The following is a 15,785-nucleotide window of genomic DNA, read 5'->3' as shown; positions in this document are numbered from 1 at the left end:
TTTCCACTCATATCGCAAACCGCCAATCCTGACAACCGTTATTGCTGTAAAAGGCGCTGCTATTGGCTACTTTCGATGTCAATCCATCGCAAAGCGTGTTCAATTGAGCCACACAATGACTACAAATGGCCTCGATCAGTTTTTAACTTTGCCCTTTCAACCCGGAGCGAATGAGCCTATTGTGTTGCAGTTTATTGCCGGGTGGAGAAGTTGGGTTAGAGAGTACACAGCCAACATGGTGAGTAAAGTTTGTGATATACTTTTTCATATATTTTACGCAGACTTTATGGTATATACAAAAAATAACAACAGATACTAGGAGTGAACATCTCTGTCATTATTTATTTAAATGGAAAATCAGCCCTTGCCTTTTCACATTACAAGCTTAACCATCGTTTGTGTTCGTGTTAGGGATTTCCTGCAATTCAGGGGACCCCTTTATTGAATAGAAAGGGTGTTTTCCCTCGGAAATCTCGGATGTGCATGATTTTTTATGGACTGTATTTCTATATAATGGTTACGGAGGCTCGAGACTGCAGATAAATAAATTTCCGAACTGCAGTGACTCGACATAATGTCTGGGCCTCTTATGAACGCGATAGTTTTTTGAAAAACAGCATTTGCTTAGAAACGTTTTCGCGGTATGTCCCTGTCGTTTATGTAAGGTTTTACCATCAAATTGGCACAGAGGTGGTCAGTGGGGGGTGTATGCGCAAAGCGAGGATACCGATTGAGCCCATAATCCTATAATTTAGGAGTGTGCAGCCCCTCGTTGAAAAACCAGAAATGATCAACAAATCGAAACAGTTCTGGAAGTTGTTAATGGGATTAAAATAGTGAATGGAGATTTAAGATAGTACTATGAGCTTGATTAAATGATAGACTGCCCTAGAAACTCAGTTTTGGTGCTTGGAAATTTAATATAGATTTAATATGTAGCTGCAAATGAGCTTTTTAATACATTTCAGTGACCGATGATTGTATGTTAAATCATTAACATTGAATCCTGCCATATTTTTCGACGGTATATGTTTTTTTTTTCAGCAATTGCTTCAGTTGCGAGACCTGTAAAGAAACGTACCTAGTCGTGCCTTTTGTTGATCTCGCAATATATGGGAAATTCTGAGGCAATGTCAAGAATGCTGATAGACGTGATCTTGAGTAGTTTAAATGAGTTAAAAAAAACAATGAAATGGCCATGTTTTCATCTGTGTTCCCTGTTCTACTTCACTGCTGTGTAACAGTAGTAATGTTGAATGAAGGAGTAGTTAACATCTAGACAAAGACTAGAAGCCAGTTTGGACAAATATACAGTATTCAGCGTGCCATTCAGGTTCAGATGCATAAGATTGACCACAAATACTTCTTAAAAGTAGGACAGACTTTAAAACATTTACTATCCTTAGTGAAAACTTCAAATACTCGTGAATTACAGAAAAAAAATGATTTGCTTGAATATGCAGATCTAGGGCATTCTTTCTTACTGTTGCACAAATGGTTCTGAACCACTGATCTCGATTTTCCTTTATAGCTAACTCTGCTATTTTTTTTTGGGAGGCTTTGAGTTACAATACTTGTTTCAGGTTTTGACTCCAGTACCTCCCAGTGTTCCAGCGTAGACACATGCAGTAATAACTGTATGGAGTTTCTTGTTTATGACAGTCTTCAACAGATGGTAATAATGGCCCGAGCCAAGCGGCACCTTTCCCAGGTGTCCCACCTTCAGGGATGCCACCGCCATTTGTAAGTTGGTGTTGGACAGTTCATTTATTCTTGAGTGTTTCAGTTTAGTTCTTCTTTTTCCCTTTGACAGCGGAAAATAAAATAATTCTTACCGGTTTTGTTTTTCTTGTCTTGTCTTCTGTGTGTTTTAAGATGGGACCACCTGGAATGCCACCTCACTTCCCTCCCATGGGAATGCCGCCCATGGGGCAAAGACCTCCAAACATGGCGCCCATGCCGCCGGGAATGATGCCTCCGATGATGCCACCAATTGGACAGGTGGGAGAAATATAATGCTCCTTTCAGTTTGCTAAATAGAACACAGCACCTCAGAGCCTGAAGATGTTTTATTTTCATTCAGTCCCTCTCCTAACAGTCGTGGTTGTTTTGCAAACTTTACTAAATCCCTCCATCCGTCTGTTTTCTAATTCCATCGATTCGCTGTCTCAGAGGACCTGGACTCTGGCTCGGCAAGTGACGGGCGCAAGCCAGGGTCATATATACGTGGAGGTTATATGTTCTCCCCATGTTCACCCGGTGGAAACCCATGTAATATAATAACAATGTTTCTTTATTAGCCCTATACAATTTCTTGCATTAGGAATGCGTCTTTTCGCATACCCCAGCTTTTCTCCACGGAGACACAGACACACAGACAGGGAGAGAAGCTTGGGGTCAGAGCGCAGGGTCTGCCATTGTACGGCGCCCCTGGAGCAGCTGGGGGTTAAGGGCCTTGCTCAGGGGCCCAACGGAGCAGGATTCCTCCGCCGGCCGCGGGATTTGGACCGGCAACCTTCCAGCCACGGCCGCAGATCCTTAGGCATAGAGCCACCGCTCCGCCCTTTTTTTTTTGTGAATGTGGGGAGAACATACAACCTCCATACAGATAGCACCCCAGGTCAGGGTTTGAATATTGCACTCCAGTGCTGTGAGGCGGCAGTTTTAATCAGTGTGCCACAACTTTGCTCAATCAACTTTGGGGGGGAAAAAGATTCACTAGGATGTTAACACTTGTTTTCTTATGTCTAGTTGTAAAGGGCAACTGCAACACTTTTTTTATATTTTGGGGTTAGAAAGAATCAGCATTGATGAGTGCATTTCAACAAACATTTCTGACAAGGATTTTAAGTTTTTGTCATTAAGACACCTCCTTAGACCTGGCCTGTGTACTGTGTTTACAGTATTGTTAGCAGGATCATTGACTTTTCTCCTCCAAATATATTTTTTTTGGAGAGAGTGAGCATTGCTTAAGTGCTTTTAGTATGCTCATGTGTGACCTTACTAGAGTGATTCCTCCTTCACAACATTTGTAAATGTTTTAGGCCACAACTTACTTTTTCAAAGTAATGCAAAGAGATTTTGACACAATTGCAATCAAACCCGTACATGTTTAAATAAATTGTACTTTGGCACAAGATTTCTCACATGCACATTTAATTATTGTTATTGAATACAAATCTGAGCTATTACATTAGACTTATTTTATACAATTATTGCTTTTTTTTCTTTTGTGAATTACAGAGTATGTATTCCAGGCACTACATACAGTATGAGCTCGACAATCAAAAAGGGTTCGGTGCCGAGAACTGACTTTAACAGCCAAATTTGCATATAAACAAGTCTAACCCATCCATTGTATAATGTGCTACAGTATGTATGGTTGAAAGTAACCCTCCTTTATATAATACTAATACATTGACTTTAAGTATAAATAACATTGGTCAACTAAACAAAGTAATTAGCTAAAATAACCTGAATCCTTCCTCTGATTCCAGAATCAGGTATGCACTCTCTCTGCTTCTGTAATGAAAAGGGCAATGAAATTGTTGGGGAGCCTGCAGCTGTCGCCATACTGTCGCCAGTTGTCGCCATTGTTGGGGAGCCCCAAGCTGCCAACCCAGTACCAGGAGTATTTGTTACAATACATAAACAAGACCATGTTCAGATGTGCCTGCTGGGTAGTGGGTGCTTGGCTAGGGGGCAGGGAGAGGCTCACTCAGATATCTAGATTTGTCTTGCAATTCCTAGTCTGTTGCGTGGCTAATTTGAAAGTTGCTCTTAGCAACCTTTAGCGCCGTTTCCTCCCTCTCTGTTCTTCTCCCATTCAAGACCCGGTTGGCTAGATCAAATCACAATCAGTGAATTCACAAATGTTCAATTTGTAGATGTCAAGACCCTACCCTATGTAGAAGGTACTACATGATTAACAGTGTGTTAATATCCAACATAGTTCAGTGTCAGTGAAAGGGACTGTTTGTTATTGTACTTGTCTACAGTTGACTAATATATGCAAAACAAACTTTGGGCATCCCGTTATTGTCAAAAGGCAAAACCTTCTCAACAGCTGCCAGGACATCGTTTGATTGAAAATTCATACTAAATTTAGAGCATTAAACTACAACTTGCAGTTACTCAATTTGCTGTTTCTTTTTCAACGCTTCTAAGTGGTTTGATGTCCACAGGAGAAAGAGTGGCAGTCTGTTTTATGGTAGAATCATTTTCTCACTTGATTGAAATAAGATTGATCTGTGGCAGGGTGGGTGGGCTGGCTGGCGATCATTACAGATATGGGATGTGTATGTGCTGCTCCAAAAGGGAGGCAAATTATGGTTGCTACTAATAGGTCGTCAGTTTTGAAATAATTAATTCCCTACACTTATTTAGTGCTTTTTCTGGACATTTGACTTAAAGAGCTTTACAGCTAATGGGAACTCCTCTCCACCACCAGCAATCTGCAGCCCCACCTGGATGATGCAACTGCTGCTAAATTGTGCCAGTCCGCTCACCACACATCAGCTATCATTGGGGAGGAGGACAGCTAGATCCATAGATGGGGATTATTAGGAAGCCATGATTGTTAAAGGCCAGGGGGAAATTTGGCCGGGAATTTTTAATGACCACGGAGAGTCAGACCCTTGGATTTGCATCTCATCTGAAGGACAGCGCCTTTTTTAATACGGTGACCCTCTTTACTGGGGCATTATGACCCACACAAACTGTAGGTTGAGCACCCCTACTGGTTCCACAAACAACTCTTCTTACAGCAGCCTTAACCTTCCTGGGAGGTGTCCTATGCTGGTACTGGCCAGGCTCACACCTGCTTAGCTTCAGTGGGTTGTCAGTTATAAGTTGCAGGGTGATATAGCTGCAAGCTAATATATATTATATACAGTATATAGAAACATTTATTTTCTTTCTCAGAACAACAGCACATGATATTTTTAATGTTTCTTACATACAAACAGCATTGCAGTACATTAAGCCATTTTTACACTAAGCAAATCCACAAGATTTATTGTGCTGATATAGCAATTGGTACCTCACAGCACAGATTGAGGTCTATTGCTTTAAAAGGGTACGACAGTCACGTTACAGCCTCTACCAGAGTTTATTTTTATATTTGTTGTGCATGAAGTGCGACTGCAAATTAGCAGGTCAGATGAATATTTCATGATGTTCTTTTATTAGATGCCAGGCATGATGCCACCAATGATGCCAGGAATGATGATGCCACCTCGTATGCCAGCTGCTCCATTGCAACCTACAGGACCGGTAACTCATTTTGCTCTTAGATGTTTAAAAATAACTTTTTTTTCAGGTTGCTTAAGAGCAAAATGAATAAAATGAACTGATATGGATAACAAGCTTAGAAAAGGAAAGTGTAAAGCTTTGTAAGGAAAAATGTTCTAGTAGTTTATGATGTTTGTGTAGTTTATGAAAAAATGTATTTATACAAGAAAGTACAATATGGTGTAATATATACACAGCCATAAAAATTCCTAAAATGAAAATTGGAATCAGTAGCATCTGTTTTTTAAAACCTCTCAATCTACACACAGTATAATAATAATAAAAAGTCAGATAAATGGCAACTATGTGTTGGGATTGCTAATTCAATGTCAGATTTTGTAACTCAAATTGTTTCTCACGTTTTTCATATGATAATTTCTGGTTCACCCTTTTTGTTGTTGGCTGTTGATGGGCTTGTTCTAATTGTAATATAAACTTTGCATTTGGAGAAACCCCATTTCCTTTTAAACTATGCCTTAAGTGTACTCTGTAAATTATTTCTTGTCAGGCGTTCATTGGACTATTATGTATTTCATAATGAGATCTGCTAGGTCTCCAATTCTCTTACCACAAACTTCAAAGTAGTTTTTCCTTGCCTTTTATCCAGTATCTTATCCTTAATGGAATTGGAAATGTCCATCCTCTTTATTTCTGTTGGGTCAATACTGCATAATTTGAGTTTACTAATTGAATTTGTTTGCAATTTAACTATTTAAGGTATATTTTCTTTCACTAGTTCAACATTCTATTAATAGTTAATATAGAGAAAGGATGTTTTTTTTATCCTTTGAAAGCACATCTGTTGGTATTGCAGGGAAGAAATGTACAAAGAAAAAAAACTTAATTTTAAATTACAATTGAGGTTCTTAGGGGATTACATTCTTTTTCTGTGTAAATCCCCGCATAATTGAAAGATTAAATGATTCTACATTGAAAGAATCAGTGAAACTGGTACATAAGCATCACTTTTCATTTTCAAGTGATAGACTCAAACATAACTGGCTGGTATTCTTGTTCAAAGAATGTATAAAATGTGCAGATTAATTTCTTGCATTTCCTCTTCCATACAACACCATAACAGTGAATATGTTCCTAGTTTGATGTGTTCTGTCTCCAGAAGACATTGATACTTTGTGGAGTATTAATTTTCTCCAGGAGGGTCTTCTTTTGACCTGCAGAACAGGAAATGAAGTTAGAAATTTCGTAAACCTCCATTGCATAGATGAACTGTAATCAGAGGAGATTAACATAATCTTTTCTTCCTGTTCACATCCAGTGTTACACAATGGTTTCAATCAGATCGTTACAAATAATTCTACCTCTTAATTTGATGTTTGTGGGTGTGAGTTTGTTATAAAAAACGGTAAATTACAGTAAACATAATTTAGATTTTTGGGAGGGGTTAAAGATCTTGTCTGTGAATGTTTCATACAGGTGATATAACTACAAGCAATTGCTTTTAAAAGCAGTTTGAAAACCTAATATATATTTTAATGGATAAAACATTTTCATACAATTATTATTGAAAGATGAAGATAAATTGATTAAATACAAGGTACATTTCTGACTTTGATTTAATAATAATTCAACTGTAAGTATTTGAATACGTTTGTGAACCCTTCGATTCAGTAAATAGTACTGACCTAAAGCAATTCTGAAAGGAAAAATTGGTCAAAATAAAAAAGCTGATTCAGGTCACTGATGATAAGAAAAATGACCCAGCATGATTATATTAGTGATGTAATTAGCGGTGTGCCACAGGTGTTTGTACTAGGACCACTGCTTTTCCTATTTTGAGATATATTCAAGTATAATTAGTACAGTAGTGAGGTTTTCAGATGATACTAAACTAGGTGAGGGTAGCAAAAACTGTAGAAGTAGAAAATAAAATTCAGAAAGATGTACATAAAATTCATGACTGTCAGGTGTTTAATGTAGATAAGTGCAAGGACTTGCATTCAGGTAGAAAAACAAACTATAAATAAAAATGAGAAATGTTGAGCTCGAATGTTGGCTGCTGACTAAAAAGACTTGGATATTTATGTTGACACGTTTACATCTTATAGACAATATTGAGTAGGTGGGAAGAGTAAGATTGAAGGATATACAGTTTAAAATGTAGAATTCAAAACAATGGAGGGAATTGTAAAATTGTCTGATGCAGTATTTAATATATTGTGTACAATGTTATTTGCCATGTTAGTGAAAATATCTTGTTGCTCTAGAATCAGTCCAAAGAATAGATTCTGGTGCTAAAGGGAGTATCTTATGCTGACAGAAAGAGAAGACCAAGGAGACCTGATGCAAGTATTAAGAATCCTCTAAGGAATTTGACAAAGTCAATCCAACAAACATTTTCAGAAACAACAGTGAAACATGAACCACAATGGTACAAGTGGAAACTATGCGGAAGTATGTTTAAAATCAAGCACTGATACCCAAAAGGGTTGTGAGAGTATGGAACAAGCTACATCTTTCAAGAAATAAGTGGATGAACTCTTTGGATTAGCTACATACTACAAAATGGGCTGTGTGGGCCAAGTGGCCTCCTCTCATTTGTAGCTGTTCAGATGTTCTTGCCAAGACTGCAGGTCATAAAGCACCAGAAGGCCATCCTTTTTCAAAATAAGAGAAGCCATACACTTATTACTTTATTATAGGGTTAAATTGCAAATCCAACATTTTAAGAGGTACCCCAGAATAAATTAAGTCTTGATTGATGTTCAGGTGGAGACCGAGATGCAGGAGAGTCCAGACTAAACCAAACCTCCAATGAACATAAAAGAAAGGAGAAGCAATAAAATTAAAAAAACAATGTGAAGTAGTGTCTCTCCATGCCGTACCACAGACTGTTTAATGCCTAGCTAAAAATAAAATTATTTCCGTGATCTAGGGGATTAAATGACTGTCATACATCTGCTACTCACAGATCAGATTTCTTAATACAGCAGATTCCACTTATTGGTTATTTGTCATTTTTAATTTCAGGCATTAAAAATCTAGTTTGAAAATCATAAGTCCATATGCTTAAAACGTTCCCTTTTCCTTAAATACTAGATTTAAAATATGCCTTTATGCTTAGTTCATCTCCTCAGATGTAGAATTTGTTTGCATAGAATTTTATAACATAATAAAGCAAAATGTCCCAGTTACTCTCTGTAGAAGAGGAATGCAGATCTATGAACATCTTATGGATTCTAGTGAGAGTCCAGTATCACAATCTAATAAGTATCTTTATTTCTCAATCTCAGCAAATTTAAATAGCTAGAACACGTAGCATGTGCATGTTTTGGGACAAAGTAGAAAAATTAATCATTTGTATCTTAAACTATATCCAATGTTGAAGAAGTTAAGTTCTGGGAATAAACAATAAATACAGAGCACCAGCTGCTAAGCAAAAGTGGTGTTGGCAAGAGAGATGAAGTTCTTAGCTTTGCTGTAGTACCACCAGCAACAGCAGCTCCATCTCAAACAATAAGGGCAAGAACACCCTATATTCAAAAAGATCTTTTCGTTATCAGAAAAAAACATGTCCTTGAAAGAAGAAAAAATACATTTCTAAGCTATAACAGAAAATGAAAGGGGTTAGGTACCACAGTGGGAGTTTTTGTTATACTGATTGCGCCATAAGAGTGACCATTGTAGCCAGTGGAGCAGAATCAAACTCTTCTAGTTTCTACATATCTAGGGAAGAAAGGAAAGGGAAAAAAATAGGAAAGGAGTCTATTTTTTTAACAATTTCTTTACAAGTAAAAAATGCGCTTGGGAGAACACGAAAATAGATATGTTTTACAGGCCGCTAGAGCTCAAGCTATACTGTTATCTCTTCTTTTTCAACTACTCCTCTGATAGCTGAACTGAATAACCTTTGTACTTAGCTTTCCTTCATTGCAAAACACCCAAGAATTCTTTTCATTCCTTTTACTGCGTCTTACTGTTAGAAACTAACTTCTTAACCCACATTGTCAAGCTTGGCCACCAGTTGTACTAAATAGGTGTGGATCCATTGAATAAGACATGGATGTAAAGTTAGAGATCAGGTCCAGACACCTGCATTCATAGCCAGCAGGGTTATGAAAGGTATCTGTTCCTAGCCCTGTATTCAAGGAACAGTTCAGTTTGGTTTTCTCCTTATACTATGTGGTTTTACAGCATTTAAAACGGGCAACGGCAATACCCCTTTAGGTGAAGAGGAGTGCGAAGTTACTGTACTCTTCCACTATTCCTCCATTGAATAGTTTTTCAATGCTGCTTTTCTTTAAACGTGCATTCTATTTTCCCATTTCTTTTTCTGCTATGAAATCTTCACTTAACAGGCTGTATGTCATATACAGGTCTGAATCCTCTCTGTGACAAGGTTGAGGTCTTTGTGAAATTGAAAATTTAGTTTTCTTTTTAACAATTCAAAGACTTTAATAAAAGAGCATCCCATTGAGTGCAACATGCACATTTCTGTTGCTGAAGTGTGAGCACAAGAAAAATCATTGAGAGCACTGTAGACCTGTAAGTTATACTGGGTCATTTTGTCTCGAGTTCACTTGAGCTGGGAAAAAAGTTCTTAACCCTTATGGTGTCTCTCATATGTATTTGGTAAGTGAGCTCAGCCTTCACCTGCCCTCATCAAGCTCCCCTGTAATTTGAACCCTAAATGGCAGTATGACTAACTCTGAGGCCCTTCTTGGTTATACAGTACATATATCCTCAAAGCTGACCATGTTTCTGATACACGATGCAGTTATATTTCATATACGAGCAGATTCGTTTAACTTGCTACAAAAATTATATATTTGGCATGTAGCTGTTGAAAGAAACTCTTCACAACCTGCAATGGATGTTAAATGGTTATTTAATGTGCAATCTTGCAATGTAGGATTACTTGTAAATCGTAAGAAACAAGACATGCAGTTTCTAAGAGGCTGGGTTGCGTTTTGATGGATATCTTTTTTGTTACGTAACTAACTCTTCTTTTGTTTACAGCCTGGTGTAAATTCTTCTGATACTGCTGTTGGTAAGGATGTTTTTAAATACATTTTCTTACTTAATTTAAGCTCAGATTTGTGACCTATTTATAACCATCCTTTTTGATGTTCTTCTCTTCTAGCGTCAACAGCATCTGGAACTTTGGTAAGTGAGTTATTTTAGAAGTATTTAAAATTATAATCAATGGAAGCTGATGTATTAAAGTAATCAGTATCTTATCTTTCTCAAAAGGATAATCAGATTGCTTTCTAATTTAAGCAATGGCTGCCCTGATACATTGATTTGACCGATATAAATGTGTATCTTCATCAAGACTTTAAATACAAGCCATATTAACTGTGTTCATATAGTCTATTACATTATATGACAGTAGTTCCTGTTCTTTGTCATGTCATTTGTGGAAATTGATTTAAGAGCTGCAGTTCGTGCAGTGCAGCCACAGTTTTATATTGCATTGAAACTGCAACATAATAGATACTGATATTTTGGTGATATTTTTAAACTGTACTTAAAGGTTAACAAAACTTTAGTGCTGCTTGTAATGTGCTCTAAAAGCTTGTGAATGTTAAGTTTTGCTAGTCTAGCTGTATTATACTAAAGTATTCCATTACAGATGTAAAAGGTCCTAACAGTGTTTAGCGTTTTGCAAATAGATGACACTGACATGCAGTGAGTGCTGACAGTAATAGATTCCTAAATTGAACACTTAGGAACTGGCTTAGCTATTGAACTTTATGTAAAAGTGGTAAGGTTAATTTGTCACATAGTGAAACCACAAAAATGGTAAGTGTGTAAAGCTCAAAGTATTCTCAGACTGAATGGTTATTTTTCTAATCTCTAACAGAAATTAATTTCTTACATTGTTGTTTTTAAAAAGGCAACAAATCCTGCTGTTTCTGGTGTCCAGCAAGCTACAGCAGCAAGCAGTTCCCCACAGGATGATCAACCAAAGAAGGTTAGGAGAACTTGAGCCTGGTTAGGTTTGTTTGCGTGTGTAGGAGATTTTGAGGATGAGTATTTTAATTAGAATAAAAGATTAAGTTCAGAACCACATTACTATAATTCTATTAGTAGTGCAAGCAAGTGCTTGATTTCAGTAATTTCTCATTTTCTTTAGTAAATTCTGCTTGGCCCTAGCACTGTGCCATGCACAATTATTTTTCATGTCCTTCTGATCTATTCTGTTAAAATACTGCAGTAAGAATAGTTCTGTTTAAAAAGAAATAAAAAACCCGGAAACAATAGGTGGTAGTCTTTTGTTTAATCTATATATGAAAACATGGAAAGTTCACAGCTTTGTTTAAATTCAGCATTTTGATCCTTCTAATTTCTTCTAATTTTTGCCGCTCTGAAATGTTTGGTAGGTACAAGTACTTTTATTCCAGTGTTATAAAACAGTTTTTTTATTTGCCACATGGATCAGCATAACTGATACATATTTCTTTAATTTCAAAGTCACACACTATAACTTGATAAGAGCATCACAAGTGTAATATTTTAGTAGTGCTTAGATTTCTTTAGGTAATTAGAATGGATAGAAATCCTTCATTGCATTCTTTAAAGGGTCCTAATGGAACTGAAAAGTAATAAGGAGGTTGTCAGTTGGTGCACATTTATTTTCTCTGACGAAGACTAGAAAAGAACGTTATTTTAAGACCTCGAAACAACACTTACACAATTTACATTACAGTAACAAGAAAATGCTTATGTTAATGTGATATTTCAATGTTCAGTTGTTTAATGACTTTATATTTACTTATTTTGAGTCAATTAAAATACTTTCTACTATGCTTGCTTATAATTCTAATGTGTGTCTATATCCCAGAAATCTGTGTGGACTGAGCACAAATCTCCTGATGGAAGGACTTATTTCTACAACACTGAAACAAAACAGTCCACATGGGAAAAGCCAGATGAACTTAAATCCCCAGCAGAGGTAATTTATCTGTGGGTTAATAATATTTGCATTAAGCTGGTAGAAATTTACAGTGTATGTTTTGCTAATAAAAACTATTCTTAAAATGCTTCAGATTGACATTGATTGGATTTTAGAAATGAAAAATTACATTCTCATCTGTAGTTTTTTTTTTAGTTAAGTCTCCATTTACAGCAAAGTTTTGAACAGCATAGTGATTCAGTATTTCAGTTCAGTATTTTGCAAATGAATTTGTGCAAGCAGAATTAGATGTAAGTATATTATTTGTATTTTTGCAGCAATTGCTTTCTAAATGTCCTTGGAAGGAATATAAGTCGGACACAGGGAAGCCTTATTATTATAATTCTCAAACAAAAGAATCTCGCTGGACCAAACCTAAAGAGCTGGAGGATCTGGAAGGTAAATAAACTATGAACCTTTAGTTCTGCTTTGAAAACGTCGGTTGAGCATAACATCAGATTAGATATACAATAAATTAATGTGTAGATTTTATGTGAAAAGTTATTTATTTAATTTGACCATTCCAAAGCCTTTCTCACATGAATTATCAGATCAAACTACATGTCACATGAATTGAATAACATTTGTCCCCTAGTGCAGTATTCTGTAATTTATTCACTTTCTTTTTTGCAGAGATGATCAAAGCTGAAGAAAATGGGTATGTTATACTTAACATTCAAGACGTTCCTTTTATTGCTATGTATTCTTTCTTGTGATGGAGATGGTAAAATTGATATGGTCTCCGGTTCATACAGGCATTGACATAATGCTTATTTTGGTTCTGAGGTTTATTAGAAGAAAAACATGTGCAGGATGCATGTTCACTAAAGATCGGATTAGTTTAATCTTTCATGTGGTTAAGTCGTATATACGTCAGCATACATTGTCCACAAATGGCTCATCTGGCAAAACCCTGTGGACAGTTACCAGGTTGTGTCCTGAAACCTGGAGCGTGGTTGAATCCAGACTTTAATGTTCACCAGTGGTACAGGATGTATAGCAGAATACTGTCTAGAGTCACCTAGATGATAGTATTCTTATGAAACTTGCTGGCCACCCATCATGACTTAGTTGGCCACCCATCATGACTCTAAGTATTGCTTAGAGCTGTCTGTCATTGCCTGACAATGTAGCTCAGTTGTGTATCCTTTTTGTTTGGAGTAAACAATAATATAGGTTAAGGTCTAAAGTTTAGTATAGCTCTTAGCTCTATAGGATTTATAGCTTTTAATACAACAGCATTTGCTTTGTACTGTAATTTTGATTTCTAAAACTGGCTGTATCCTATATTGTAAGATTTCAGATTCATATTAGATGTAGAAAGTCTGCATGTAATATAACGAAGTGATACTTAGCAGCTTCAATATTTTAAAGGAGACTTATCAATGTTGAAATTAGTGAATATGCCACTTTAAATACTGTTATAAATAGCAACAGTTATTTAGAGAAGTATTCTAATACAATAAACAGTGCTGAATATAATGGTATTTAAAGACGTGAATGAAGCACTACTTGTTTGTATGTATTGTATGCACCAGGGGACAAGGTGAGTGACCAATATTGTGTCATATAGAAGGAGAGGGAGAGAGCAACTTTTTTACAAGTCATGTCATTTGCTAGATGGTAAACTCCAAGCACATTATTCCAAAGCAGCTGGGCCTCAAAAGACTGATAATATTTCTGATTTTATTTGATTTGTTGTGCTTTTAGTACTGGAAATAAATTGTATTTCTAATATATTTCCTGAACAACATTTTAAATATGAAATGAATAATGCTCATATTCTTAATATTCTCGGGACGTGCGATCTTGAGCCTAGATTTGAAAAAAACAATTGTTCGTTTGCTTAACATTGGGTGGATTTAACAATCTGCATTGCTAAATTAATAAACCGGTTGTGAATGGTCGATTAAAACAAAACTACAAAGTTGTAAGCTATGATATTGGTTTGTACATGAAACGTGGTTTCTATTTGATGTGCTCCTTCAAAAAATATATTCTCCTTTTTTCATCTGCACTCATTTATTCTTTTGCCGATTTGTTGTTTAGCTGTGCCAAAAGCTTGGAATAGTCAATTACGTGTTTCTTGTCTTGACTCTAAACCCTGCAACCGTACACGGGAGAATGGAAAAAATGGGCATCCATCTCTGCCCACTTACCTATGAATAAACGTCTCAGGAAGTTTGTAAATCTCAACTAAAGGTGCCATATTTAGTTGTTTTGTACATTTTTCAGGACGGTGGATGTTTCTGCCAGTTCTGTCCCTGCTGCAGCGCCTCAAACAGAAACGGTTTCCACAACAACAGCAGATACCGAGACCGCAGTCCCTGTTGTAACGGAAGAACAACCAGCACAAGTGCCTGTGCAGACAACTGAAGAAAGTACAGACACCACTGTCAATTCTACAGAGGAAACCCCTAATCAGGATACTCCTGCAAAGTTTGTGGCTCAGATTTTCCTATTTTTATCAAATGTTTTTTTCTGTTCATTATTCACATTTCCAATCATAAGAACTGAAACTGGACATAAGCACTGTTATTTCAGTTAAGTTTTCTTCCTTATCTTAATAGTGATGTTCCTAAAAAGGAAGAGAGACCGGAGCTTGTCAAGAAATCGTACAAATGGAATACAAAGGAGGAAGCCAAACAAGCATTTAAAGAACTCTTAAAAGAAAAGGTAATATGCAACTTGCAGCTGGTTTTGTCTTCTTTCTCTCTTGTATTTGCATATTGAAGTGCTTGTGTCTGAAGGCCAGCTGCAGAACCAATTGATTTGTTCTGCTGATATGGGTAAACAAGCTATAAAATATTCTGTGTACTTGTATAACTATCTTTATTTTATAAAGTAATTAGGAGAAGGAAATGTAACCCTTTTATATTGTACAGCAGTTAGATTCTTCATATTTGTTACATTCTTTGAGGGGAATTTTCTGTTACTGAAAAAGTACTGTTCAATAAATTGTATTTTGTGACAGTTTATGATTTAAAGGTGGAAGGCAGGTAAGGTTAGTCACAAAATTGTAATTTTAGATTTCTTTTTCATAGAATCTGAACATAGGTGCAGTTCAACAATTGCATTATCCTGTCCATTTCAGTTCAGTTTTCAGGTTAGGTGGCTTGCTCCTTTTTTCCACAGAAATAATGAGTTCAAAGAAGACACCACTATTTTTAGTTTTTCAGTCCTATTTACGAAGCTGCCCCTAGGGATTGTTTCATAATTTCCATAGGGACCTTAATTGCTGTTTTTATAATTAGAAGTATTGGCATGAAAGCGTGGCCCAGATTGGGGCTATTGAGCGGCATGCTGAAGTGAATTTGAATTGCTCAATGATGAAAAATTTATACAGAGAAGGGCTTTTCATCTGGGGTGACAATTATTTTTACTTTTGTGGAGCCTTGCTACTCCTGTGGAAAGGCCACTTATGTAAGTGATAGTTCCTTACTTGCCATTTTCTGGAGGTGGGCTTTTCAGAATACTTCAGTAATAATCCCATCAGCTAAAAAGAGAATTTCAACAATTATAGTAATAATTTGTATTGCAATACTCTGTGTATAGTTGGGGATCTACTGCCGTTATA

At 36.4% G+C, this 15,785-nt stretch overlaps 1 protein-coding gene across 2 annotated transcripts in view; it reads left to right on the top strand.

Annotated features, from left to right (window-relative positions):
• Nucleotides 1-28: 28 nt before the first annotated feature.
• Nucleotides 29-15,785, top strand: part of prpf40a (PRP40 pre-mRNA processing factor 40 homolog A) — a 28,158-nt gene continuing 12,401 nt past the window's right edge. Inside the window, exons 1-12 of one of the 2 annotated variants that reach the window (XM_069196639.1) lie at nt 29-238; nt 1,663-1,743; nt 1,876-2,001; nt 5,191-5,274; nt 10,270-10,300; nt 10,394-10,416; nt 11,150-11,227; nt 12,098-12,208; nt 12,487-12,607; nt 12,842-12,866; nt 14,444-14,647; nt 14,779-14,884. In XM_069196639.1, the coding sequence (XP_069052740.1) occupies nt 116-238; nt 1,663-1,743; nt 1,876-2,001; nt 5,191-5,274; nt 10,270-10,300; nt 10,394-10,416; nt 11,150-11,227; nt 12,098-12,208; nt 12,487-12,607; nt 12,842-12,866; nt 14,444-14,647; nt 14,779-14,884 (1,113 nt within the window). In that variant the 5' untranslated portion in view covers nt 29-115. The remainder of the gene's footprint in view (nt 239-1,662; nt 1,744-1,875; nt 2,002-5,190; nt 5,275-10,269; nt 10,301-10,393; nt 10,417-11,149; nt 11,228-12,097; nt 12,209-12,486; nt 12,608-12,841; nt 12,867-14,443; nt 14,648-14,778; nt 14,885-15,785) is intronic. The other variant, XM_015358733.2, reaches the window with a different exon arrangement.

This window comes from Lepisosteus oculatus, chromosome 12 (genome assembly GCF_040954835.1).
Source record: "Lepisosteus oculatus isolate fLepOcu1 chromosome 12, fLepOcu1.hap2, whole genome shotgun sequence".
NCBI classification, from domain to species: Eukaryota; Metazoa; Chordata; class Actinopteri; order Semionotiformes; family Lepisosteidae; genus Lepisosteus; species Lepisosteus oculatus.
Note: the sequence above shows the minus strand (reverse complement) of the source record. Positions and strands in the feature narration are given on the sequence as shown.